Source organism: Carassius gibelio, chromosome B1 (genome assembly GCF_023724105.1).
Source record: "Carassius gibelio isolate Cgi1373 ecotype wild population from Czech Republic chromosome B1, carGib1.2-hapl.c, whole genome shotgun sequence".
NCBI classification, from domain to species: domain Eukaryota; kingdom Metazoa; phylum Chordata; class Actinopteri; order Cypriniformes; family Cyprinidae; genus Carassius; species Carassius gibelio.
In genome coordinates this window covers 2,209,975-2,235,553 of record NC_068396.1, presented here as the reverse complement: position 1 = coordinate 2,235,553, position 25,579 = coordinate 2,209,975, and the positions used below count along the sequence as shown (strand labels likewise).

Sequence of the window (25,579 nt, the reverse complement as noted above, 5' to 3'; positions counted from 1 at the left end):
ATGCCAGCAAGACAACCGAGCACACACCTTCTCCACCAGGCCCTCCCAATTCTGTCTCTTATAATCCTCCCTTCCTAAAAACACCCCCAAATATTTTAACCCAGATTTTCCCCATTTTAAATTACCTGGGAGAGCTGGAGTGTTATGGTCTAGACCACACCACATTGCATCACTTTTTGCCCAGTTTACTTTTGCAGATGAAGCTTTACCATAACTTAATAAAATCTCTTTTAAAACCTGAACATCGTTAACATTCCTTAAAACAACAGTAATGTCATCAGCATAAGCTGAAACTTTTACAAAATCATTAAAAATAGCACCTTGTACCTTCAAACCCATTAAACTCTCTCTTAGTTTACATAGAAGAGGTTCAATAGCTAAGCTGTAAAGCTGACCAGAAAGTGGGCATCCTTGTCTGATACCCCTCTGTACCTTAACAGGGACACTTAGGCCTCCTGCTATCTTTACCATACATGTAGCATTATTGTACAACAACTTTATCATTTTCCTAAATTCCTCTCCAAACCCAAAAGCTTCTAATACTTTAAAAAGATATTGATGATCAACACGATCAAACGCTTTCTCCTGATCTAGTGACAGTATTCCAACATCTATATTATTACACATTGCATAATCAATAACATCACGTACTAGATGCAAATTATCAGCAATACATCTGTCTTTTATACAGTAAGATTGATCTTTGTGTATAATTTTGAACAATATTTTGTTCAATCTGTTGGCAAGGCACTTTGATAAAAGTTTGTATTCAGTGCAGAGGATTGCCAAAGGTCTCCAGTTCTTTAACAGGGTAAGATCACCTTTTTTTGGAAGCAATGTTAATACAGCCCGTTGGCAGCTCTTTGGTAGAAAACCAGTACGATTACATTCCTTTAGCACCTCAAATAAATCAGATCCAAGTGTTGTCCAGAAATGCTTATAAAATTCACCAGGAAGTCCATCTATGCCTGGGGTACGACCCAATGAAAGACCCGTTACGGCATCACTTAATTCCGCAAAGGTTAATCCAGATTCCAGTGCTTGCTTATCTTCTTCATTTAAACAAGGAAGATCTTGTAGGAATCCATTTTGTATCGGAATGTCTATGTCCTCAGGTGAGTATAAATGTGAATAGAAATTCACTGCTAGTCTACGCATTTTCCATTGTCATTCTTCAGGTTATACATTTGGTTAACTTGCACACTCTTGCGTTCCAGATTGAAAAAAAAAGAGGTGGGACTGTCCATATCCTTTATTGATAGGAATCGGTTTCTCACAAGAGCTCCTTTAACCTTTTCATTTAATATAGAGCTCAATTTTAATTTCTTCTCAGACCACTCATTTACATTGGAAGAAAGATCTCCTATCATATTTTTTTCAATGGCAAGGATTTCTCTTTCAAGCCATTCCAGAGACCGTTTCAAACTAAAATTAGAGTGAGATGTATACTGCTGACAAAATTCCCTCATATGAACTTTTCCAACTTCCCACCAAAGAATAACACTATCAAATCTTATTTTCTCTTTTTTCCAGGTCTCCCAAAAATGTTTAAAAGATTCACAAAAACTCCGGTCTTGTAACAATTTGACATTAAAATGCCAGTAAACACTTCTGTTTTTCTTAGAATTCAAAGTACAGTCAATAGTGATTAATTTGTGATCAGTGAAGGATGCAGGGACAATAGCTGTATTAATAATTCTACTTTTCATACTATTAGATAAGTACAGTCTATCCAGTCGTGCTGCTGAAATCCTCCCATCACTAACCTTTACCCATGTATATTGTTTAACAGAGGGATTATTTTCTCTCCATATATCAGTAAGATTGGAGGTTTTAATAACATTTTCAAGTACTGTTGGTGACTGAAAATGGGGTTCTTCTCCATTTCTATCAAGCAAGGCATTAAGTGTGCAGTTCCAGTCTCCAGCTAAGATAGTAAAACCATTACCTTGCTGTTGTCCTAAAAACACTTTCAATTTGTTAAAAAAAATAATTCTCTCAGCTCCTATATTAGGTGCATATACACTCACAAACGTGAAGACAAGACCATTTAAATCAACCTTAACTGCTAAACATCTTCCTGGTTCAATTTCCTTTTTTCCCAAAACTTTGGCTTTTATAGAGGGAGAAAAGAGAATAGCAGTTCCTGCACTCAGGTTAGTCCCATGTGTGAGCACACATTCATTCCTCCACCACAATCGCCAGTCAACCTCATTGTTTACATCACTATGAGTTTCTTGTAAGAAAATTACATCTAATTTCTTTAACTTGATGAATTCTATCACTGTATCAGCTTTACTCTTATCCCTCATCCCATTAACATTTAGGGATCCCACGCGTAAGGTTTCCATAAGAGGGAAAAAGATTAGAAAAAGAACAGTCAGAAAGATATGTGTATTAGCCATAGTAATTAGTTATATTTTCCTCTTTTTGGTTTCCCTTTCCCTGTCTTAGACTTTTTACGAATATCAGTTATATGTTTTTTTAACCTAAAACGTTTCTGTTGTGATAGCTCATCATTATTGCAACTTTTCCTTGCCCACATTACAGAAGAGATAAACTTATCCAGATCTGGGAAAAATTCACTCACTTCCGTGCTTCTACCTTTTGTCTCATCCAGGAAAGTATTAATTTGTGCCACAGTATACAATCCTTCTGTGTCTACTTTTGACATTTCTGACCCTTCAGACCAATGCCCATCATCTTTCAGACTATCATCTGTGTACTGAGATAACCCATCCATATCATCCACCGAGCATTGCTCAGCTACTTGTATACCAGTCTGAGATACACACTCATTTTCTTTTGCTTCCTCAACATCATCATTTTCAGTTATAACAATCGCAGAACTGCATCCAGCCTGCTCACTACTCTCCACATCCACACCAGCATCGCTTTCACTCACCTCATTGTGCCCGTAGACCTCCCCTAACGGCCTTTTGTTCGGTTTCTTAGGTAGTTGTTTATCCTGTGCTACTGTCGTATTATCCTCAGTATCACTGGTATCATTGCGATGAGCTGATCCGTTTTCAGTCGCATTAACAGGCAGCTGCTGCTCAACATCCGCTGTTTTATTGGGACAGGAGAAGCGTTTGTGGCCTATATTTCCACAAGCAAAGCACTTTAGATTGTCAGTACTTGCATACAGCATATACGATCCATCTCCATGACTTACACGGAACGAGATCTCTAATGTGCGCTCCGATGAAGTCAGAAACATTAACACTTGTCTCCTAAATGACAAAACGTGTTTGAGATCAGTGTTTTTACATCCTAATGGAATGTTTCTGACCGGACTTGCGATTTTACCGTATCGGGTTAATTCTTTAACAATCGCCTCATTCGAGACAAAAGGCGGTACATTGGAAATAGTGACTTTAGTTGCCGGAGCCGTTAAAGGAGTAACGGGCACAAATATTTCCTTAATCCATAATCCATTCTGAGTCACCTGGTGAACTAACTGCTCTGTTTTTAAAAACACGATGACTGCTTTGTTCATCCGCGATGCTGATATTGTCGAAGCCTATAATTTCTCCCACCACCACGAGAACATCCTCCACGCTCACGCCAAGTTCAGGTACACACCTGCAGCCATTACGCAACGACAGGTGTGAGACTCCCTGACTAACTTCAGAGGCCATACCGACACGCGACAAAAGCCGCGAGCGGCTTCAAATACTCAATAATCTTAAAACAATTATTTTTAAGAACAAAGAGGAGGAAAAAAAAAAAAAATAGGAAAACACTTTCAAAATGCTTAATTTACACGCTCGCTCTAACCAGCACGCTCAGACGCCCCACTACACTTGTACGTACGCACAGAGAGAGAGAGAGAGAGAGAGAGAGTGTGTGTGTGTGTGTGTGTGTGTGTGTGTGTGTGTGTGTGTGTATGTGTGTGTATGTGAGAGAGAGAGTGTGTGTGTGTGTGTGTGTGTGTGTGTGTGTGTATGTGAGAGAGAGAGAGATAGAGTGTCTGTGTGTGAGTGTGTGTGTGTGTGTGTGTGTGAGAGTGTGTGTGTGTGTGTGTGAGAGAGAGAGAGAGAGAGAGTGTGTGTGTGTGTGCGCGAGTGTGTGTGAGCGCGTGTGTGTGTGTGTGTGAGTGCGAGAGAGAGAGAGAGAGTGATAGTGTGTGTGTGAGTGTGTGTGAGAGAGTGTGTGTGTGTGTGTGCGAGAGAGAGAGAGAGAGTGAGTGTGTGTGTGTGTGTTTGTGTGTGTGTGTGTGTGTGTGTGTGTGTTTGTGTGCCTATAAACCCCATAATCTGACACTTGATCTGATTGAGTGCTGGATGGTTGAGATATCCTGATGAAGATGGTTTGTTTTCCTCCAGCATGACGCGAGACGCAGGATCCGAACCGGCCGTGGTGGAGGATGACGAGGATCCGGACGAGGAAGAGGAGCTTCCGGACAAAGACCAGAATGGAGATGGAGACGAGGATGAGGAGGAGGAAGAGCGCAAGAGCATCAGCGCTGCCATGACGACCACCACAACGACGGAGTCAGTGGAGGAGGTGGTGCGAGGTGAGCGTCAGCCAATCACGTCCAGCCTTCACTCATCATCATCATCATCATCAGACGCAGCTCTTCACATCAGGGGTGTGCGATATTTTCTGAGATTTTATCAAAAATGATAATTAGATGATGTTTTGCTGAGTGTGTTATCCGTAAATAATGATCTGATATATTGCACATAAAATGTTGAATACTGTTATTCAAAATGATTTAAATAATAAAAAGAAAGAGAATCAAAACTGCCAGTATTCTTCAGTGAATACAAAGTTAAAAAGAAGAGCATTTATTTAAAATAGAAATCTTTTCTAATAATAAACACTCATGGTTCTGGGGTCAGTACATTTTTTATTCTTTCTTTTTTGATAGAAATTAAAATTTCTATTCAGCAGAGAAGTGTTAAATTGATGAGAAGTGATAGCAAAGATTTATATTGTTTGAAAAGATTTCTATTTTAAATAAATGCTCTTCTTTTTAACTTTTTATTCATTTAAAAAATATCGCAGTTTCAAAAAAAAAATTGATAATTTTTTTCTGTATTTTTGATCAAATAAGCACAGCCTTGATGAGCAGAAGAGACTTCTGTAAAAACATCACAAGTGTCACTGACCCCAATCTTTTGACCAGTCATGTATATATTCTGTCCCCATGTCTTCAATTTTGTGATCATTCTAAATGTATAATGCGCACTAGTCTAGACTTCATCACGCTGTGTGCTGTAATCAGAGCTGTTCTCCGATCCGCAGTGCCGACTCCGTCCTCCAGTCCTCCGGACGCTGTGGACCGATATCTGGAGACGCCGGCCGATGAGAACGAACACACACACTTCCTGAAGGCCAAAGAGAGTCTGGAGGCCAAACACCGCGAACACATGTCTCAGGTGCAGGATTCATTCATACAGACTCATGCTGCTATTCATCAAAGATTTGTTAAATTGACCAAAAGTGACAGTGAGGACATTCAGAATGTTACAGTGTATTTGTTTTCTTTTTAGCTCTTTATTCATCTGTGAATCCAGAGAAAAAAAATGTGTCATGAGACCTTGACAAAGACAAGTGCAGTCAATTGAACTAACGTTAACATTAATTAAAATTAAATATACAAAAAACTCAATTTAATTTTAAGTTTTAGATTTTAAAATAACTTAAACTGAAATTAATAATAATTTTTTATATGAATTATACTACAAATTAAATGTGTGTAAAACTATACCGATGTTTTTACAAACAACAACTAATAAAAATGTAAAAGAAAAATGTAATAAAATTGCTAAAGTTTAAATAAAGTTAACATGCAAGTAGAAATCATTTAAACATTTTAATTCAAAATATTTTAAACATCTATAATGTCTATGTCTGTAAATCTGGTATCTAATATATATATATATGTATATATATATATATATATATATTTATATGTATATAAACTATAATATCTCAATGATACGAAAATAACTTAATATTATTCTGATTTCTGAAGATCATGTGACACTGAAGACTGGAGGAATGGTGCTGAAAATACAGCGGAGCATCACAGAAATAAATTACATTTTAACAGAAATTCACACAGAAAATGGCTGTTTTAAATCATAATAATTAATATTTTAAAAATTGTACTGTATTTTTTATCAAATAAATACAGCCTTACTGAGCAGAAGACACTTTTTTAGTAACATAAAAAAAATCATACTGTTCTCAAACTTTAATGTGTGATTTGTGTGTTTGAGATGTTTGTACAGTAATATGGTGTTTAATTGTTGATGAAGGATCATTGTTGATTTTTGTAGGTGATGAGAGAATGGGAAGAGGCCGAGAGACAGGCAAAGAGTTTACCACGCAATGAAAAGAAGGCTGTGATCCAGGTCAGTTTGCGTCGTGGAAAACTCCCCTCGCTCTTACTTTTCCTGGAGGCTTTGCTTGACTTCTGCGCTTCTCCCGCAGCACTTCCAGGAGAAGGTGGAGGCTCTGGAGCAGGAGGCAGCCAGCGAGCGACAGCAGCTGGTGGAGACACACATGGCGCGGGTGGAGGCGCTGCTAAACGACCGCCGACGCCTCGCTCTGGAGAGCTATCTGTCTGCCCTGCAGGCCGATCCACTACAGGTACACACTGCAACACATACATAAAGACTCATTCTTTTCATAGAGTTCTAGCTCATTCTTTCTCAGTTGGTCGCACCAGAACAAGATTTGGTGACACTTTTTGCTACTCTCTATTAGTGCTAACTGGATCTTAGCACTGCGTTCCACAACAATGATCACAACATTCTTTTGAATAGACTAGAAAACTTTCTTGGCATTAATGGAAATTCATTAGCATGGTTTAACTCAGACTTATATGACCGCCATCGGTGCGTAGCTGTGAATGAAGAGGTATCATATTGATCACAAGTGCAGTATGGAGTACCTCAAGGCTCAGTACTAGGGCCGTTACTTTTCACGCTTTTGGGAGATATCATCGATGTTTGCTTTTGCTGTTATGCTAATGATACTCAGCTCTATATTTCTTTGCGGCCTGACGAAACATACCAATTTGTAAACGGAATGCATAGACGATATATACTGGGGAAACAAATACATTTTTTTAAATAAAAGAAAGCATCCTGACAAACCATACATCAATAGAAAGCGTATTTATTCAACTTTCAGATGATGTAGAAATCTCCATTTCTATAGATTTACCCTTATGGCTGGTTTTGGGGTCAAGGGTCACACACAGAGAAGCTTCCCATCATGCACTGTGCTGATCTCAGATATCTGATCTTCATCTCGTCTCTTGTTAGCCGCGACACGTGTTCAGTCTACTGAAGAAGTACGTCCGCGCCGAGCAGAAGGACCGACAGCACACGCTCAAACACTTCGAACACGTGCGCATGGTCGATCCCAAGAAAGCGGCACAGATCCGGCCTCAGGTACGAAATCGACAACAACCTAGTCCCCCACGGTTTATATGGAGCCTATGATGATTAGCAATTTTTAGGGCTAAAGCAGATCACAGGCTCAGTGACCCTCCCGACATTTGACCTGTGACCTCTGACCTCAGGTGCTGACCCATCTGCATGTGATCGAGGAGCGGATGAATCAGTCTCTTGGTCTGCTGTACAACGTGCCCGGAGTCACTGAAGACATTCAGGACCAAGTTGGTGAGTTTGTGAGGACGGATAAAGAAACATGACCTTTGACACCTGCTGAACCAGGATTGTTAACTAAAACTAAAGATTTGTTACTGTAACGGAGCGTCGCACATGACATGCAGCGGCAAACATTTCTAAACAGTTACAATTAACAACAGAGCCCAAACTTCAGCTCAATTACTATTTTATTAAAACTATAGTGATCAACACTTAAATTAAGAAATTGTATGTAAACGTAAGTTGTTTTTAAATTAACTTCTAAATTACACCCCTAAAAAAAAATCTAAATCTGAATATAAAAAAATATATAATAATAATAATAAATAAATAAAAATAATTTTACTTCAGCTATAATAGAATATATTTGTAAATTAAAATAAATAAATGCTAACTGAAATAAAATAGAATTTTATAAAAATCTATTTTTAGTTTGAAGTACTTAAATACCTCCAAATAAATAAAAAACAGACAAAAACAACAGAATTATAAGGCAACATTGTTAATTAGGGCCCGAGCACCGAGGTGCGAGGACCCTCTTGTATCTGCTTTGTTTATTAGGGCCCGAGCACCGAGGTGCGAGGACCCTCTTGTATCTGCTTTGTTTTTAGGGCCCGAGCACCGATGGTGTGAGGACCCTCTTGGAATTGCTCCGTTTATTATTATTATTAGGGCTCAAGCCTGGAGGGCGAGAGCCCTATTGTTTTCCTTAGGATTATTTGTTATTATTATTAGGGCTCAAGCCCAAAGGGCGAGAGGCCTATTGTTTTCCTTAGGATTATTTTTTATTATTATTATTATTATTATTATTATTATTTTTTTCCAACGTCTCGGGGGCTTTTGGGGCCCTTAACGTGCTTAAAAAGTCTTGAAAATTGGCACACAGATTGGAACCTGCGGCCATTAGGGCCGGGCAGAGACTGATACACGGGCGTGGCACAGGGGCTCTACAGCGCCCCCTGGAATATGGAGGGCCATATATCATACATTCTTGCTCGTAGACGTATGAAACTCGGTACACATATAAATCTCATCAATCCAAACAACTTTCGTATTGCATATCATAGGCTCCGCCCAACAGGAAGTTGGCTATTTAGGGTTTAGTATTCAAATTTTTCGTCAAAGTTGTGGGGGCTTATAGGGTCCTTAACATACTCAAAAACTCTTGAAAATTTGCGCACACTTTGGAATTGGTGGCCTTTAGGAGCCTGCAGAGGCTGGGACCCGGGCGTGGCACAGGGGCTCTACGGCGCCCCCTGGAACACAGTCAGAAATATTGATGTATAGCTCACACATACTTGCACATATTCATATGAAACTCAGTACACATATAGATCTCATCGTGCCGAACAACTTTCGTATTGCATGTCATAGGCTCCACCCAACAGGAAGTTAGCTATTTAGAGTTATGTAAAAAGCGCATGCTCTGGAATTTGAAATACTTGTCATAGGTTTTTTTCTCGATTGCCGCCAAACTCGGTCAACATGATCTCAAGACACTGGGGATGAAAAATTGCCAGGGGATTTTTGATATCTCGAACGGTTTGCTCGTGGCGAGGCGTTGAAATTATGGCGAGAAATTAGAAACAGGAAGTGTCTAATACCATCCACATACATTTCCTGATTTTAATCAAACTTCATCAGATTATTCGTTGTATGATGTCGATCGCATATATGTGACTATTAGGAGTCAAAGTTATAGCGCCACCAACTGGCAGAAGGAAGTGTGTCATTTTCAAAATGATTTGAATTCAGCATCTTATTATTACTCGATTTGCTTCAAACTTCATCAGAATAATGTTAAAACACAGCTGATATAAATCTGCAAGGGGGATATTGATATCTAAAAAATTGTTGCCGTGGCAACATGTCAAACTGGAATACTTCTCAGGTGATTTTGAGGCATATAACATGCTTAGAATTTCATCAAACTCAGAACACATATCAGTATTAGTGACAGCTAGACACTGGCAAAAGTTCATAAGAGGGCGTGGAATAGGCACTCTATAGCGCCACCTTTTGTCAAAAGTGGGGGGGTTAGTTTTAGCTACAGACACCAAACTCAGTACAAAAATTGTTCTTTTCAAGACGGACAACTTTCTAATTCACAGTCATCAGCTACGACCAACAGGAAGTCGGCTATTTTGATTTGAATGTGGATTATTTTTTACATTTAGCCGTGAATTAATGCATACTGCTCAGAGGAGAGTAACACTATACACACCAAACTTGGTCTACATGTTGAAAAAACATTGAGGAACTTAAATTGTGAATGGGTTTTGGATAGCTTGGATGGTTTTGTCGTGGTGATTTTTTTAAATGACAATAAAGATGGAATTATTAATTTTCCTGCATTTTTAAATTCCAAACACTTTAAAACCTTTTTTCATACAGAAAAAAAAGTTATTCTGAGTAAATATGCATAGTTTCATGACTTTACAAAACTGTATGGATAACAGAAAATTAAAAAACTGTCAGACATCTCATCTCACTCTGTCCATCTGTTTGAGTGTGTGTGCTTAGACTTCCATTGTCTGACAGAAATAGCGCCCCTACAGGTTCAGTTACCGGACTAAAAAAGGGGAGGAGACTGTCTTTTGGTTTCGATTTTAAATCGGTTAAAATACAAATAAATACTTGGATTTAATTCACAGTGACAAGCTAAACCAACATATATGATTATTATCAGGTCAGGGCTCATTAATAATTGATGTGTGGTCAGTGATACGTGAGAAACACGAGAGATGAATCACCGCTCTGAGCAGGAGCGTGTGGAATGATGAGCTCAGAAAAAACGAGTTTATTCTTGTTTTATAGCTATTAAAAATAAAGTATTGCAGCGATATCACACAATTCACCAATTAGAGCACACCAAGAGCTAAATTAAGATGTTTTTGAACTGTTTGTGTGAAAATGAAATATTTGCGGCTGCCTATATCTGAAATCACTGCCTCCGATCAGCGCGCACAGTTTCTCAGAGCTCAAAACAAACGAATTTATTCTTGTTTAAGAGCTTTTTAAAATAAATTATTGCCATAAATGCAGACAATACATCCATTATAACACAACACGAGCTAAATGCAGGTGTTTGTGACCCGTTTAAGTGTGCAAGACTATTTGAAAGCGCGACTGGCAGAATAACATATATCTCTCGAGCTGCAGGATTCTGCCTTTCGTCGTAAGAACGAACACATCACGGACAAGATTATTTCAAAATACATAATAGCTTGGCGAATATAAACGAAAACAGCCACGTGAACATAAACTGTTGAGAATTAAATCTGAAGTGGATCTACTGGATTTTAATATTAAGTGACCGCATATACCAGCTGCTTCTGTCTTCAATTTTAATCTATATAAAAAACTCATTCATCTTGGCTGCTTTTTTAATGTGTGTACGTATTTATTTATTATTTTGCTCTAACAAGACTTAATCTATATTTAATTAAATCAATTACATTTGATTTTACATTTGATTTGTCCATTTCTGCATCTAAACGCCTAAAAACCTAAAACATGCTCTATTATACTATTGTTAGCAATTTCTTTATCGTCCAAGTTATCTGGTGTACACGCTTTTATTTTCATAATAAACTCGTTTGTTAGATTATACACAGTTATAGTGGTCTATAATAAATATTGACAGGTTTTATTCAAGATGTTTAGAATGATCGCCGTAGGCTAATTTTTTTAAATGTAAATCCAAAAAAAAAAAAAAAAAAAAAAAAAATTAAATAAATTAAAAACATTGGAAAAGAATAACTTGTACTTTTTTATACATTTTGTATAGTTTCATAGTTTATGCATTATAGTTATAAAAACAAACAAATTTAGCCACTCACATAGAAATCTTAGGCCTTATCCTTTTCTGACAGTTTTAGGGATTTTTAAAAATCCTAAAAAACCTTATTTGTGCTGCAAATAATAATTTCAAACTAATTTGATACTGACCTCTGACATCCTGTGACATGATATTTATTTGAATTTACATAATCTCATGGATGTAACAGTAAATCTGTTCAGCTCACAGATCAAGACTAAGCTGTAATGCAAGCAGAACTTTCACAAATGCTTTTAGGTCAATAAAATCATTACAAAACACTTACAAATCATTTAAGGGATTTGATAACACTGTAAAATAATGTCTAATTTGTTAAGATTAGCAAATGCATTGATAACACTTTATAATAACTGCACTCATTAGTAAATAGTCAGTTCATGCTTCATAAAGCCTTGTCCCAATATTAATAGTCAGTAGTAAGCAGTTTATAAATACAGCTATAAATAGCTTGTTCTTGGTTTATAAGCACATTTATTAAAAAGGAGAGTAAAGGGTCAGTTATCTTCCTATGAAAAAAATAAATAAAAAATAAACAAACAACAACACTGATTGATACAGAACTCATAAATGTTATTGTGGATTTATGATAAACTCAGCCTGTAAATGAATTCATTCTCCTCCAAGAAGACACAAGTAGTTCACACCAAACTGTTTTAACATGAAGCCATATACTGAAGATGTTAAATTGCGAATGGGTTTAGGATACCTTAAATGGTGTGGCCATAGCGATTTATTAAAGTAACATAAAAAAAATACAATAGTAATTTTACTATATCTTTAAAATTTTTAATTCCAACTCTTCATAATTTTTTATATACGTAGAAGTCATCATTTGAAGGAAGCACAGTAAGTTTCATAGCTTTATCATTTTCAAGAGCCAGCATAAATTTAAAACTATCATAACATATAAATCAAGCTTGCAATTCTTAGTACCAATAATGGCCACCAGATGGAGCTATAGGATTACTTTTAAATAATTATTGTAGAAACAAGTATGATTTAAATCATTTATAGAAATCTTTCAAAGAAAAATAATATGAATTTTATGTATTTTACTGATAAAATGACATTCACTTAATTAGAATAACAAGCTGAAGTATTGTGAACTGTATATTAAGAATAATTCTTTATAGGCTTTATGGACAGATACGTTTTGAGTGACTTGAAGGATCAGCACCACATCCTCTTTTACCACTGTTTAAAGAATGTATCTTACAGTACAGGTGCGGATGAATTTTGAATGGCTTGAATGGTTTTGTCGTGGTGATTTTTTAAAATATTAGTAAAAAAGTAACCAGTAAATGTCTTTTATTTTTTTAAGTGCAGCTTCTAAACACTTAAAAAAAAATTACACATAGAAGACAAGTCATTCTGAGGAAATATGCATAGTTTCATGACTATACAACACTATATGGATGATAGAAAATTAAAAAACTATCATACATCTGATGTCACTCTGTCCCTCTGTCACTGTGGTTAATGTGTGTGTGTGTGTGTGTGTGTGTTAAGTGAATTAGTTGTGAAACTATCAGGGAGCATTTAGTCTCCAGTGCCAACATTTTACAGAACTGCCACTTTCCTGGAGTCTCAGAATTACAATGTGTCAGGTTCTGAGAAATCAAAGATTCCAAAAAATGATTTAATTAGAATACCATGAAGTATTGTGAAATACTACATATTAAGACTTTATATATAGGCTTTATGAACAGATTAGAGTGACTCGTGAAGGACCAGCACCACCTCCTCTTGTCCGATGGTTTGAGGAATATATTTTCCTGAATCCGGGGTTAAGATTTAGGAGCTCATTTTTATTCCACCTCCTTTCCTGAAAGTCTGTCTTGCAGAATTTACTAAAAATTAATCTTCACATTAATTCCTAATTATTTTGCAATTATTTTTGTCAGTTCTTCTTGACCTGTTTTTTTCTTCTTCTTCTTCTTTTCTGACCTCATGACCCAGTCAGCATTTTTGTACAATGGTCAAATCTTAACTTATCCATTTCTGTATTGCATTTGTGTTTGATATTTCTCATGGGTATTTCATAATTTTCGACTTTGAGTTAAAAACGTTTGAGTTAAAACTCTTTTTTAGCGCATTTCATCTGTAAAAGAAAACATGCCTAATGATTCTGCACATGAATATAAGGAGTTTTTCTCTTCCAGCTTTCCTGGACTATTGTATAGCACTCATAAATGATTAAATAAAAAATAATGGTAGTTATTAAGATTTATATGGCTTGGAATTGGTAAAATGTGCTTGGAAAAAAAATCACAATAAAACAATGTTTTAATGTTTAAGTTTGGAATATTAAATGACATGAATGAATGCTATATAAATATTGTTCATGTTAACATAATGTTTATAAATGAAATCTTATTGTAAAGTGTTACTAAATATATATATATATATATATATATATATATATATATATATATATATATATATATATATATATATATATATATATATATATATATATATATATTTATATATATATATTGTTCTGTGAATGTGATTTTAAAGTCTAGATGATTCGGATTAACCCTTTAACCGCCATACCCTTTAAAACCTCACTGCCAGAGGGATATTGTGAATGCATGTGCCCGCTGGGCACAGTTTACCTGATGCCACCGGGGTGGCGATGGCATTGGTGGCTTGAGCCCGCCATCGCTGCTTGCAGCTATATTTATTATTATTATTTATTATTATTATTTTTCTTCAAGGTTCCGGGGGCTTTTGGGGCCCTTAACATGCTTAAAAAGTCTTGAAAATTGGCACACACATTGGAACCTGCGGCCATTAGGGCCGGGCAGAGACTGATACACGGGCGTGTCACAGGGGCTCTACAGCGCCCCCTGGAATATGGAGGGCCATATATCATACATACTTGCACATAGACATACGAAACTCGGTACACATATAGAACTCATCAATACAAACAACTTTCGTATTGCATATCATAGGCTCCGCCCAACAGGAAGTTGGCTATTTAGGGTTTATTATTCATATTTGTCGTCAAAGTTGTGGGGGCTTTTGGGGTCCTTAACATACTCAAAAACTCTTGAAAATTTGCGCACACTTTGGAATCTGTGGTCTGAAGGAGCCTGCAGAGGCTGAGACCTGGGCGTGGCACAGGGGCTCTACGGCGCCCCCTGGATCACAGTTATAAATGTTGATGTATAGCTCACACATACTTGCACGTATTAATATGAAACTCAGTACACATATAGATCTCATCGTGCCGAACAACTTTCGTATTGCATATCATAGGCTCCGCCCAACAGGAAGTCAGCTATTTAGAGTTATTTAAAAAGCGCATGCTCTGGAATTTGAAATACTTGTCATAGGTTTTTTACTCGATTGCCGCCAAACTCGGTCAACATGATCTCAAGACACTGGGGATGAAAAATTGCCAGGGGATTTTTGATATCTCGAACGGTTTGCTCGTGGCGAGGCTTTGAAATTATGGCGAGAAATGAGAAACAGGAAGTGTCTAATACCATCCACATACATTTCCTAATTTTAATCAAACTTCATCAGATTATTCATTGTATGATGTCGATCGCATATATGTGACTATTAGGAGTCAAAGTTATAGCGCCACCAAGTGGCAGCAGGAAGTGTGTCATTTTCAAAATGCTTTGAATTCAGCATCTTATTTTTACTCGATTTGCTTCAAACTTCATCAGAATAATGTTAAAACACAGCCAATATAAATCTGCTGGGGGGATATTGATATCTAAAAATATTGTTGCCGTGGCAACATGTCAAACTGGAATACTTCTCAGGTGATTTTGAGGCATATAACATGCTTAGAATTTCATCAAACTCAGAACACATATCAGTATTAGTGACAGCTAGACACTGGCAAAATTTCATAAGAGGGCGTGGAAGAGGCACTCTATAGCGCCACCTTTTGTCAAAAGTGGGGGGGTTAGTTTTAGCTACAGACACCAAACTCAGTACAAAAATTGTTCTTATCAAGACGGACAACTTTCTAATTCACAGTCATCAGCTACGACCAACAGGAAGTCGGCTATTTTGATTTGAATGTGGATTGTTTTTTACATTTAGCTGTGAATTAATGCATACTGCTCAGAGGAGAGTAACACTATACACACCAAACTTGGTGTACATGTTGAAAAAACATTGAGGAACTTAAATTGTGAATGGGTTTTGGATAGCTTGGATGGTTTTGTCGTGGGGATTTTTTAAAATGACAATAAAGATGGAATTATTAATTTTCCTGCATTTTTTAATTCCAAACACTTCAAAACTTTTTTCATACAGAAAAAAAGTTATTCTGAGTAAATATGCATAGTTTCATGACTTTACAACACTGTATGGATAACAGAAAATTAAAAAACTGTCAGACATCTCATCTCACTCTGTCCCTCTGTTTGAGTATATGTGCTTCAGACTTCCATTGTCTGAGAGAAATAGCGCCCCTACAGGTGCAGTTACCGGAATAAAAAAGGGAGGAGACTGTCTTTTGGTTTCGATTTTAAATCGGTTAAAATACAAATAAATACTTGGATTTAATTCACACTGACAAGCTAAACCAACATATATGATTATTATAAGGTCAGGGCTCATTAATAATTGATGTGTGGTCAGTGATACGTGAGAAACACGAGAGATGAATCACCGCTCTGAGCAGGAGCGTGTGGAATGATGAGCTCAGAAAAAAACGAGTTTATTCTTGTTTTATAGCTATTAAAAATAAAGTATTGCAGCGATATCACACAATTCACCAATTAGAGCACACCAAGAGCTAAATTCAGATGTTTTTGAACTGTTTGTGTGGAAATATTCGCGGCTGCCTATCTGAAATCACTGCCTCCGATCAGCGCGCACAGTGTCACAAGTTCAAAACAAACGAATTTATTCTTGTTTAAGAGCTTTTCAAAATAAATTATTGCCATAAATGCACACAATACATCCATTATAACACAACACGAGCTAAATGCAGGTGTTTGTGACCCGTTTAAGTGCGCAAGACTATTTGAAAGCGCGACTGGCAGAATAACATTTCTCTCTCGAGCTGCAGGATTCTGCCTTTCGTCGTAAGAACGAACACATCACGGACAAGATTATTTCAAAATACATAATAGCTTGGCTAATATAAACGAAAACAGCCACGTGAACATAAACTGTTGAGAAATAAATCTGAAGTGGATCGACTGGATTTTAATATTAAGTGACCGCATATACCAGCTGCTTCTGTCTTCAATTTTAATCTATATAAAAAACTCATTCATCTTGGCTGCTTTTTTAATGTGTGTACGTATTTATTTATTATTTTGCTCTAACAAGACTTAATCTATATTTAATTAAATCAATTACATTTGATTTTACATTTGATTTGTCCATTTCTGCATCTAAACGCCTAAAAACCTAATACTAAAAATAATAAGTAATTATACTATTGTTAGCAATTTCTTTATCGTCCAATTTATCTGGTGTACACACTTTATTTTCATAATAAACTCGTTTGTTAGATTATACACAGTTATAGTGGTCTATAATAAATATTGACAGGTTTTATTCAAGCTGTTTAGAATGATTGCCATAGGCTAATTTTTAAAAATGTAAATCCCAAAAAAAAAAAAAAAAAAAATTGTAAATAAATAAAAAACATTGGAAAAGAATAACTTGTACTTTTTTATACATTTTGTATAGTTTCATAGTTTATGCATTATAGTTATAAAAACAAACAAATTTAGCCACTCACATAGAAATCTTAGGCCTTATCCTTTTCTGACAGTTTTAGGGATTTTTAAAAATCCTAAAAAACCTTATTTGTGCTGCAAATAATAATTTCAAACTAATTTGATACTGACCTCTGACATCCTGTGACATGATATTTATTTGAATTTACATAATCTCATGGATATAACAGTAAATCTGTTCAGCTCACAGATCAAGACTAAGCTGTAATGCAAGCAGAACTTTCACAAATGCTTTTAGGTCAATAAAATCATTACAAAACACTTACAAATCATTTAAGGGATTTGATAACACTGTAAAATAATGTCTAATTTGTTAACATTAGCAAATGCATTGATAACACTTTATAATAACTGCACTCATTAGTAAATAGTCAGTTCATGCTTCATAAAGCCTTGTCCCAATATTAATAGTCAGTAGTAAGCAGTTTATAAATACAGCTATAAATAGCTCATTTATTAAAAAGGAGAGTAAAGGGTCAGTTATCTTCCTATGAAAAATAAAAAAATAAAAATAAACAAACAACAACACTGATTGATACAGAACTCAGAAATGTTATTGTGGATTTATGATAAACTCAGCCTGTAAATGAATTCATTCTCCTCCAAGAAGACACAAGTAGTTCACACCAAACTGTTTTAACATGAAGCCATATACTGAAGATGTTAAATTGCGAATGGGTTTAGGATACCTTAAATGGTGTGGCCATAGAGATTTATTAAAGTAACATAAAAAAATACCATAGTTATTTTACTATATCTTTAAAATTTTTAATTCCAACTCTTCATAATTTTTTATATACCTAGAAGTCATCATTTGAAGGAAGCACAGTAAGTTTCATAGCTTTATCATTTTCAAGAGCCAGCATAAAATTAAAACTATCATAACATATAAATCAAGCTGGCAATTCTTAGTACCAATAATGGCCACCAGATGGAGCTATAGGATCACTTTTAAATAATTATTGTAGAAACAAGTATGATTTAAATCATTTAAAGAAATCTTTCAAAGAAAAATAATATGTATTTTATGTATTTTACTGATAAAATAACCCTCACATAATTAGAATAACAAGCTGAAGTATTGTGAACTGTATATTAAGAATAATTCTTTATAGGCTTTATGGACAGATAAGTTTTGAGTGACTCTTGAAGGATCAGCACCACATCCTCTTTTACCACTGTTTAAAGAATTAATCTTACAGTACAGGTGCGGATGAATTTTGAATAGCTTGAATGGTTTTGTCGTGGTGATTTTTTGAAATAACAGTAAAAAAGTAACCAGTAAATGTCTTTTATTTTTTTAAGTGCAGCTTCTAAACACTTCAAAAAAATGTACACATAGAAGACAAGTCATTCTGAGGAAATATGCATAGTTTCATGACTATACAACACTATATGGATGATAAAAAATTAAAAAACTATCATACATCTGATGTCACTCTGTCCCTCTGTCACTGTGGGTAATGTGTGTGTGTGTGTGTGTGTATGTGTGTGTGTGTGTGTGTGTTAAGTGAATTAGGTGTGAAACTATCAGGGAGCATTTAGTCTCCAGCGCCAACATTTTACAGAACTGCCACTTTCCTGGAGTCTCAGAATTACAATGTGTCAGGTTCTGAGAGATCTAAGATTCCAAAAAATGATTTGATTAGAATACCATGAAGTATTGTGAAATACTATATATTAAGACTTTATATATAGGCTTCATGAACAGATTAGAGTGACTCGTGAAGGACCAGCACCACCTCCTCTTGTCCGATGGTTTGAGGAATATATCTTCCAGAATCCGGGATTAAGATTTAGGAGCTCATTTTTATTCCACCTCCTTTCCTGAAAGTCTGTCTTGCAGAATTGACTAAAAATTAATCTTCACATTAATTCCTAATTATTTTGCAATTATTTTTGTCAGTTCTTCTTGACCTGTTTTTTTTTTCTTCTTCTTTTCTGACCTCATGACCCAGTCAGCATTTTTGTACAATGGTCAAGTCTTAACTTATCCATTTCTGTATTGCATTTGTGTTTGATATTTCTCATGGGTATTTCATAATTTTCGACTTTGAGTTAAAACAGTTTGAGTTAAAACTCTTTTTTAGCGCATTTCATCTGTAAAAGAAAACAGCCTAATAATTCTGCACATGAATATAAGGAGTTTTTCTCTTACAGCTTTCCTGGACTATTGTATAGCACTCATAAATGATTAAATAAAAAATAATTGTAGTTATTAAGATTGATATGGTTTGGAATTGGTAAAATGTGCTTGGAAAAAAAATCACAATAAAACAATGTTTTAATGTTTAAGTTTGGAATATTAACTGACATAAATATTGTTCATGTTAACATAATGTTTATAAATGAAATCTTATTGTAAAGTGTTACTAAATATATATATATATATATATATATATATATATATATATATATATATATATATATATATGTTTGGGGAATATATATATATATTGTTCTGTGAATGTGATTTTAAAGTCTAGATGATTCGGATTAACCCTTTAACTGCCATATCCTTTAAAATGTCACTGCCAGAGGGATATTGTGAATGCATGTGCCCGCTGGGCACAGTTTACCTGATGCCACCGGGGTGGCGATGGCATTGGTGGCTTGAGCCCGCCATCGCTGCTTGCAGCTATATTTATTATTATTATTATACTTCTCCAAAATGAATCGCCTTTTTGAGGGCCTAAATATACTCAAAAAGTCACGAAACTTTGCACACACCTCAGAACTGGCGAAAATTTACATCTGATATGGGTTTCAGAAGTGGGTGTGGCAAAATGGCTCGACAGCGCCACCTATACACGTTCAACGGTGTGCGCCTCGAGTTATGTTTCACGTACATGTATGAAAATCAGTACACATGTGTATCTCTCCAGTACCTACAAAAAAGTCTCTTAGAGCAAAATTCTAAACCCAACAGGAAGTCGGTTATTTTTAATATTATGAGCAAATTTTGTGTCATTTTTGCCATTTCCATGCGTTGTATTTTAACGAACTCCTCCTAGAGACTTATTCAGATCAACACCAAATTTGGTATGCCTAATCTAAAGGCCTTTGCGATGTTAAATTGCGAAGATTTTGAGTTTTCGTTAATGGGCGTGTCAGTGGCGGCCTGGCGAATTTCGATGATTCGCCATGAAAAATGAAGTTGCTATAACTCAGACATACAATGTCCAACCTGCCCCAAACTTCACATGGTTGATAAGACTCTGAAACTGAATAGATTGACATGCCCATATTCAGTTATATTCATAGCGCCACCTATTGGCAACAGGAAGTGACATATTTTACGCTGCGAAGAACTACTTCTAGAAATTTTATGACATCAATGTCTTTTTTGTGGTCAATCTAATCTAAAGGCGTGTACGATGTTAAATTGTGAAGATCTTGAGTTTTCATTAAAGGGCGTGTCAATGGCGCCATGTCAAAGTTCGATGTCTCGCCATGGGAGTAGAAGTTGTTGTAACTCAGGCATAAAATATCAGATCTTGCCCAAACTTCACATGTTTGATAAGAGTACTGACCTGCACACATCTGGAGGCTAATATCCCATCGGGTGTGGCAAAATGGCTTGATAGCGCCACCTATACATTTTCAATGGAGTGCGCCTCGAGCTACATGTCATGTACATGTACGAAAATCGGTAAACATATGTAACACACCAACAGCTACAAAAAAGTTTCTTGGTACAAAATCCGAATCCCAACAGGAAGTCGGTTATTTTTAATTTTCCCTGCAAAATTGGTGTTGTTTTTGTCATTTTCAGGGGTTGTATTTTAACGAACTCCTCCTAGAGATTTATTCAGATCAACACCAAACTTGGTCAGTGTAATCTAAAGCCCTTTGCGATGTTAAATTGCGAAGGAATTGAGGTTTCGTTAAAGGTCGTGTCCATGGTGGCCTGACAAATTTCGATGATTCGCCATGAAAAATGATGGTGCCATAACTCAGACATACAATGTCCAATCTGCCCCAAACTTCACATGTTTGATAAGACTCTTGACCTGAACAGATCTACATGCCAATATTCAGTTATAGTCATAGTGCCACCTATTGGCAACAGGAAGTGACATATTTTACACTGTGACAAACTACTCCTAGAAATTTTATGACATCAATGTCTTTTTTGTGGTCAGTCTAATCTAAAGACCTGTGTGATGTTTAGTTGTGAAGATCTTGAGTTTTTGTTAAAAGGCGTGTCCATGGCGCCATGACGAAGCTTGATGTCTCGCCATGGGAATAAAAGATGTTATAACTCAGGCATAAAACGTCCGATCTTGCCCAAAGGTCACATGTGTGATAAGGGTCCTGGCTTGAACACATCTGAAGGCCAAAATTCCATCAGGTGTGGCAAAATGGCTCGATAGCGCCACCTATACACTTTCAACAGTGTGCGCCTCGAGCTATGTTTCACGTACATGTACAAAAATTGGTATACACATGTAACACACCAATACCTACAAAAAAGTCTCTTGGTACGAAATCCGAATCCCATCAGGAAGTCGGTTATTTAGAATTTTCTCTGCAAAATTGGCGTTGTTTTTGCCATTTTCAGGGGTTGTACTTTAACGAACTCCTCCTAGAGATTTATTCAGATCAACACCAAACCTGGTCAGTGTAATCTTAAGCCCTTTGCGATGTTAAATTGCGAAGATCTTTAGATTTCGTTAAAGGGCGTGTCCATGATGGCCTGACAAATTTCGATGTTTCGCCATGAAAAAGGAAGTTGCTGTAACTCAGACATACAATGTCCAATCTGCCCCAAACTTCACATGTTAGATAAAACTTCTGCCCTTAACAGATCTACATGCCCACATTCAGTTATAGTCATAGCGCCACCTATTGGCAACAGGAAGTGACATGTTTCACGCTGCGACAAACTACTCCTATAATTTTTTTGAGATTAACATATATTTTGTGGTCAGTCTAATCTAAAGGCCTGTGCAATGTTAACTTTTGGAGATCTTGAGTTTTTGTTGAAGGCCGTTTCCATGGCACCATGACAAAATTTGATGTCTTGCCACAGCAAGAGAAGTTGTTGTAACTCAAACATAAAATGTTCAATCTTCCCCAAACTTCACATGTTTGATAAGAGTCCTGGCCTGAACACATCTGAAGGCCAATATTCCATTATAATGATAGCGCCACCTGCTGGCAACGGTAAGATTGGCACATATATGGGATATCTTTTGATATATTCCACTTATATTTAGGAGATTAAATGCATATTTCTCAACGTTCACCTTTTTACTAAAGCCACACGATGGCGGTGAGCCCGGGTGCGAGGGCCCGTTCATCGCTGCTTGCAGCTTTAATTAGGGCCCGAGCACCGATGGTGTGAGGACCCTCTTGGAATTGCTCCGTTTATTATTATTATTATTATTATTATTAGGGCTCAAGCCTGGAGGGCGAGAGCCCTATTGTTTTCCTTAGGATTATTTGTTATTATTATTATTTATTATTATTATTTTTCTTCAAGGTTTCGGGGGCTTTTGGGGCCCTTAACATGCTTAAAAAGTCTTGAAAATTGGCACACACATTGGAACCTGCGGCCATTAGGGCCGGGCAGAGACTGATACACGGGCGTGGCACAGGGGCTCTACAGCGCCCCCTGGAATATGGAGGGCCATATATCATACATACTTGCACGTAGACATACGAAACTCGGTACACATATAGAACTCATCAATACAAACAACTTTCGTATTGCATATCATAGGCTCCGCCCAACAGGAAGTTGGCTATTTGGGGTTTATTATTCATATTTGTCGTCAAAGTTGTGGGGGCTTTTGGGGTCCTTAACATACTCAAAAACTCTTGAAAGTTTGCGCACAATTTGGAATCTGTGGCCTTTAGGAGCCTGCAGAGGCTGGGACACGGGCGTGGCACAGGGGCTCTACAGCGCCCCCTGGAACACAGTCATAAATGTTGATGTATAGCTCACACATACTTGCACGTGTTAATATGAAACTCAGTACACATATAGATCTCATCGTGCCGAACAACTTGCGTATTGCATGTCATAGGCTCCGCCCAACAGGAAGTCAGCTATTTAGAGTTATGTAAAAAGCGCATGCTCTGGAATTTGAAATACTTGTCATAGGTTTTTTACTCGATTGCCGCCAAACTCGGTCAACATGATCTCAAGACACTGGGGATGAAAAATTGCCAGGGGATTTTTGATATCTCAAACGGTTTGCTCGTGGTGAGGCGTTGAAATTATGGCGAGAAATGAGAAACAGGAAGTGTCTAATACCATCCACATACATTTCCTGATTTTAATCAAACTTCATCAGATTATTCTTTGTATGATGTCGATCGCATATATGTGACTATTAGGAGTCAAAGTTATAGCGCCACCAACTGGCAGCAGGAAGTGTGTCATTTTCAAAATGCTTTGTATTCAGCATCTTATTTTTACTCGATTTGCTTCAAACTTCATCAGAATAATGTTAAAACACAGCCTATATTAATCTGCTAGGGGGATATTGATATCTAAAAATATTGTTGCCGTGGCAACATGTCAAACTTGAATACTTCTCAGGTGATTTTAAGGCATATAACATGCTTAGAATTTCATCAAACTCAGAACACATATCAGTATTTATGATAACTAGACACTGGCAAAAGTTCATAAGAGGGCGTGGAAGAGGCACTCTATAGCGCCACCTTTTGTCAAAAGTGGGGGGGTTAGTTTTAGCTACAGACACCAAACTCGGTACAAAAATTGTTCTTATCAAGACGGACAACTTTCTAATTCACAGTCATCAGCTACGATCAACAGGAAGTCAGCTATTTTGATTTGAATGTGGATTTTTTTTTACATTTAGCTGTGAATTAATGCATACTGCTCAGAGGAGAGTAACACTATACACACCAAACTTTGTCTACATGATGGCAAAACATTTTAAACAACTTAAATTGCCAAAGGATTTTGGATAGCTTGAACGGTTTTGTCATGGTGATTTTTTTAAATGACAGTAAAAATGAAATTATTAATTGTCCTGCATTTTTAAATTCCAAACACTTCAAAACCTTTTTTCATACAGAAAAAAAGTCATTCTGAATAAATATGGATAGTTTCACGACTTTACAACACTGTATGGATAACAGAAAATTAAAAAACTGTCAGACATCTCATCTCACTCTGTCCATCTGTTTGAGTATTATGTGCTGAGACTTACATTGTCTGAGAGAAAATGCGCCCCTACAGGTGCAATTCCTGAAAGGGAAATTCGACTGAAAGGGAGGAGACTCTCTTTTAGTTTCATTTTTAAATCGGTTAAAATACAAATAAATACTTAGATTTAATTCACACTGACAAGCTAAACCAACATATATGATTATTACCAGGTCAGGGCTCATTAATAATTGATGTGTGGTCAGTGATACGTGAGAAACACGAGAGATGAATCACCGCTCTGAGCAAGAGCGTGTGGAATGATGAGCTCAGAAAAAACGAGTTTATTCTTGTTTTATAGCTTTTAAAATTAAAATATTAAAGCGATATTACACAATTCACCAATTAGAACACACCAGGAGCTAAATTCAGATGTTTTTGAACTGTTTGTGTGAAAATGAAATATTCGCGGCTGCCTATCTGAAATCACTGCCTCCGATCAGCGCGCACAGTGTCACAAGTTCAAAACTAACGAATTTATTCTTGTTTAAGAGCTTTTTCAAATAAAATATTGTCATAAATGCACACAATACACCCATTATAACACAACACGAGCTAAATGAAGGTGTTTGTGACCCGTTTAAGTGTGCAAGACTACTTGAAAACGCGACTGGCAGAATAACATATATCTCTCGAGCTGCAGGATTCTGCCTTTCGTCGTACGAACGAACACATCACGGACAAGATTATTTCAAAATACATAATAGCTTGGCGAATATAAACGAAAACAGCCACGTAGACATAAACTGTTGAGTATTAAATCTGAAGTGGATCTACTGGATTTGAATATTAAGTGACCGCATATACCAGCTGCTTCTGTCTTCAATTTTAATCTACATATAAAAAAGGAAACTCATTCATCTTGGCTGCTTTTTTAATGTGTGTACGTATTTATTTATTATTTTGCTCTAACAAGAATTAATCTATATTTAATTAAATCAATTACATTTTATTTTACATTTGATTTGTCCATTTCTGCATCTAAACGCCTAAAAACCTAAAACATGCTCTATTATACTATTGTTAGCAATTTCTTTATCGTCCAATTTATCTGGTGTACACACTTTTATTTTCATAATAAACTTGTTTCTTAGACTATACACAGTTACAGTGGTCTATAATAAATATTAACAGGTTTTATTCAAGCTGTTTAGAATGATTGCAGTAGGCTAATTTGTTTTTA

At 36.3% G+C, this 25,579-nt stretch overlaps 1 protein-coding gene across 1 annotated transcript in view; it reads left to right on the top strand.

The window, feature by feature from the left end:
* Positions 1–25,579, top strand: part of LOC127948783 (amyloid-beta A4 protein-like) — a 64,358-nt gene that overhangs the window by 6,765 nt on the left and 32,014 nt on the right. Inside the window, exons 6-11 of the mRNA XM_052545488.1 lie at positions 4,329–4,519; positions 5,254–5,387; positions 6,294–6,368; positions 6,448–6,606; positions 7,287–7,415; positions 7,547–7,646. Coding sequence (XP_052401448.1) covers positions 4,329–4,519; positions 5,254–5,387; positions 6,294–6,368; positions 6,448–6,606; positions 7,287–7,415; positions 7,547–7,646 — 788 coding nt within the window. The remainder of the gene's footprint in view (positions 1–4,328; positions 4,520–5,253; positions 5,388–6,293; positions 6,369–6,447; positions 6,607–7,286; positions 7,416–7,546; positions 7,647–25,579) is intronic.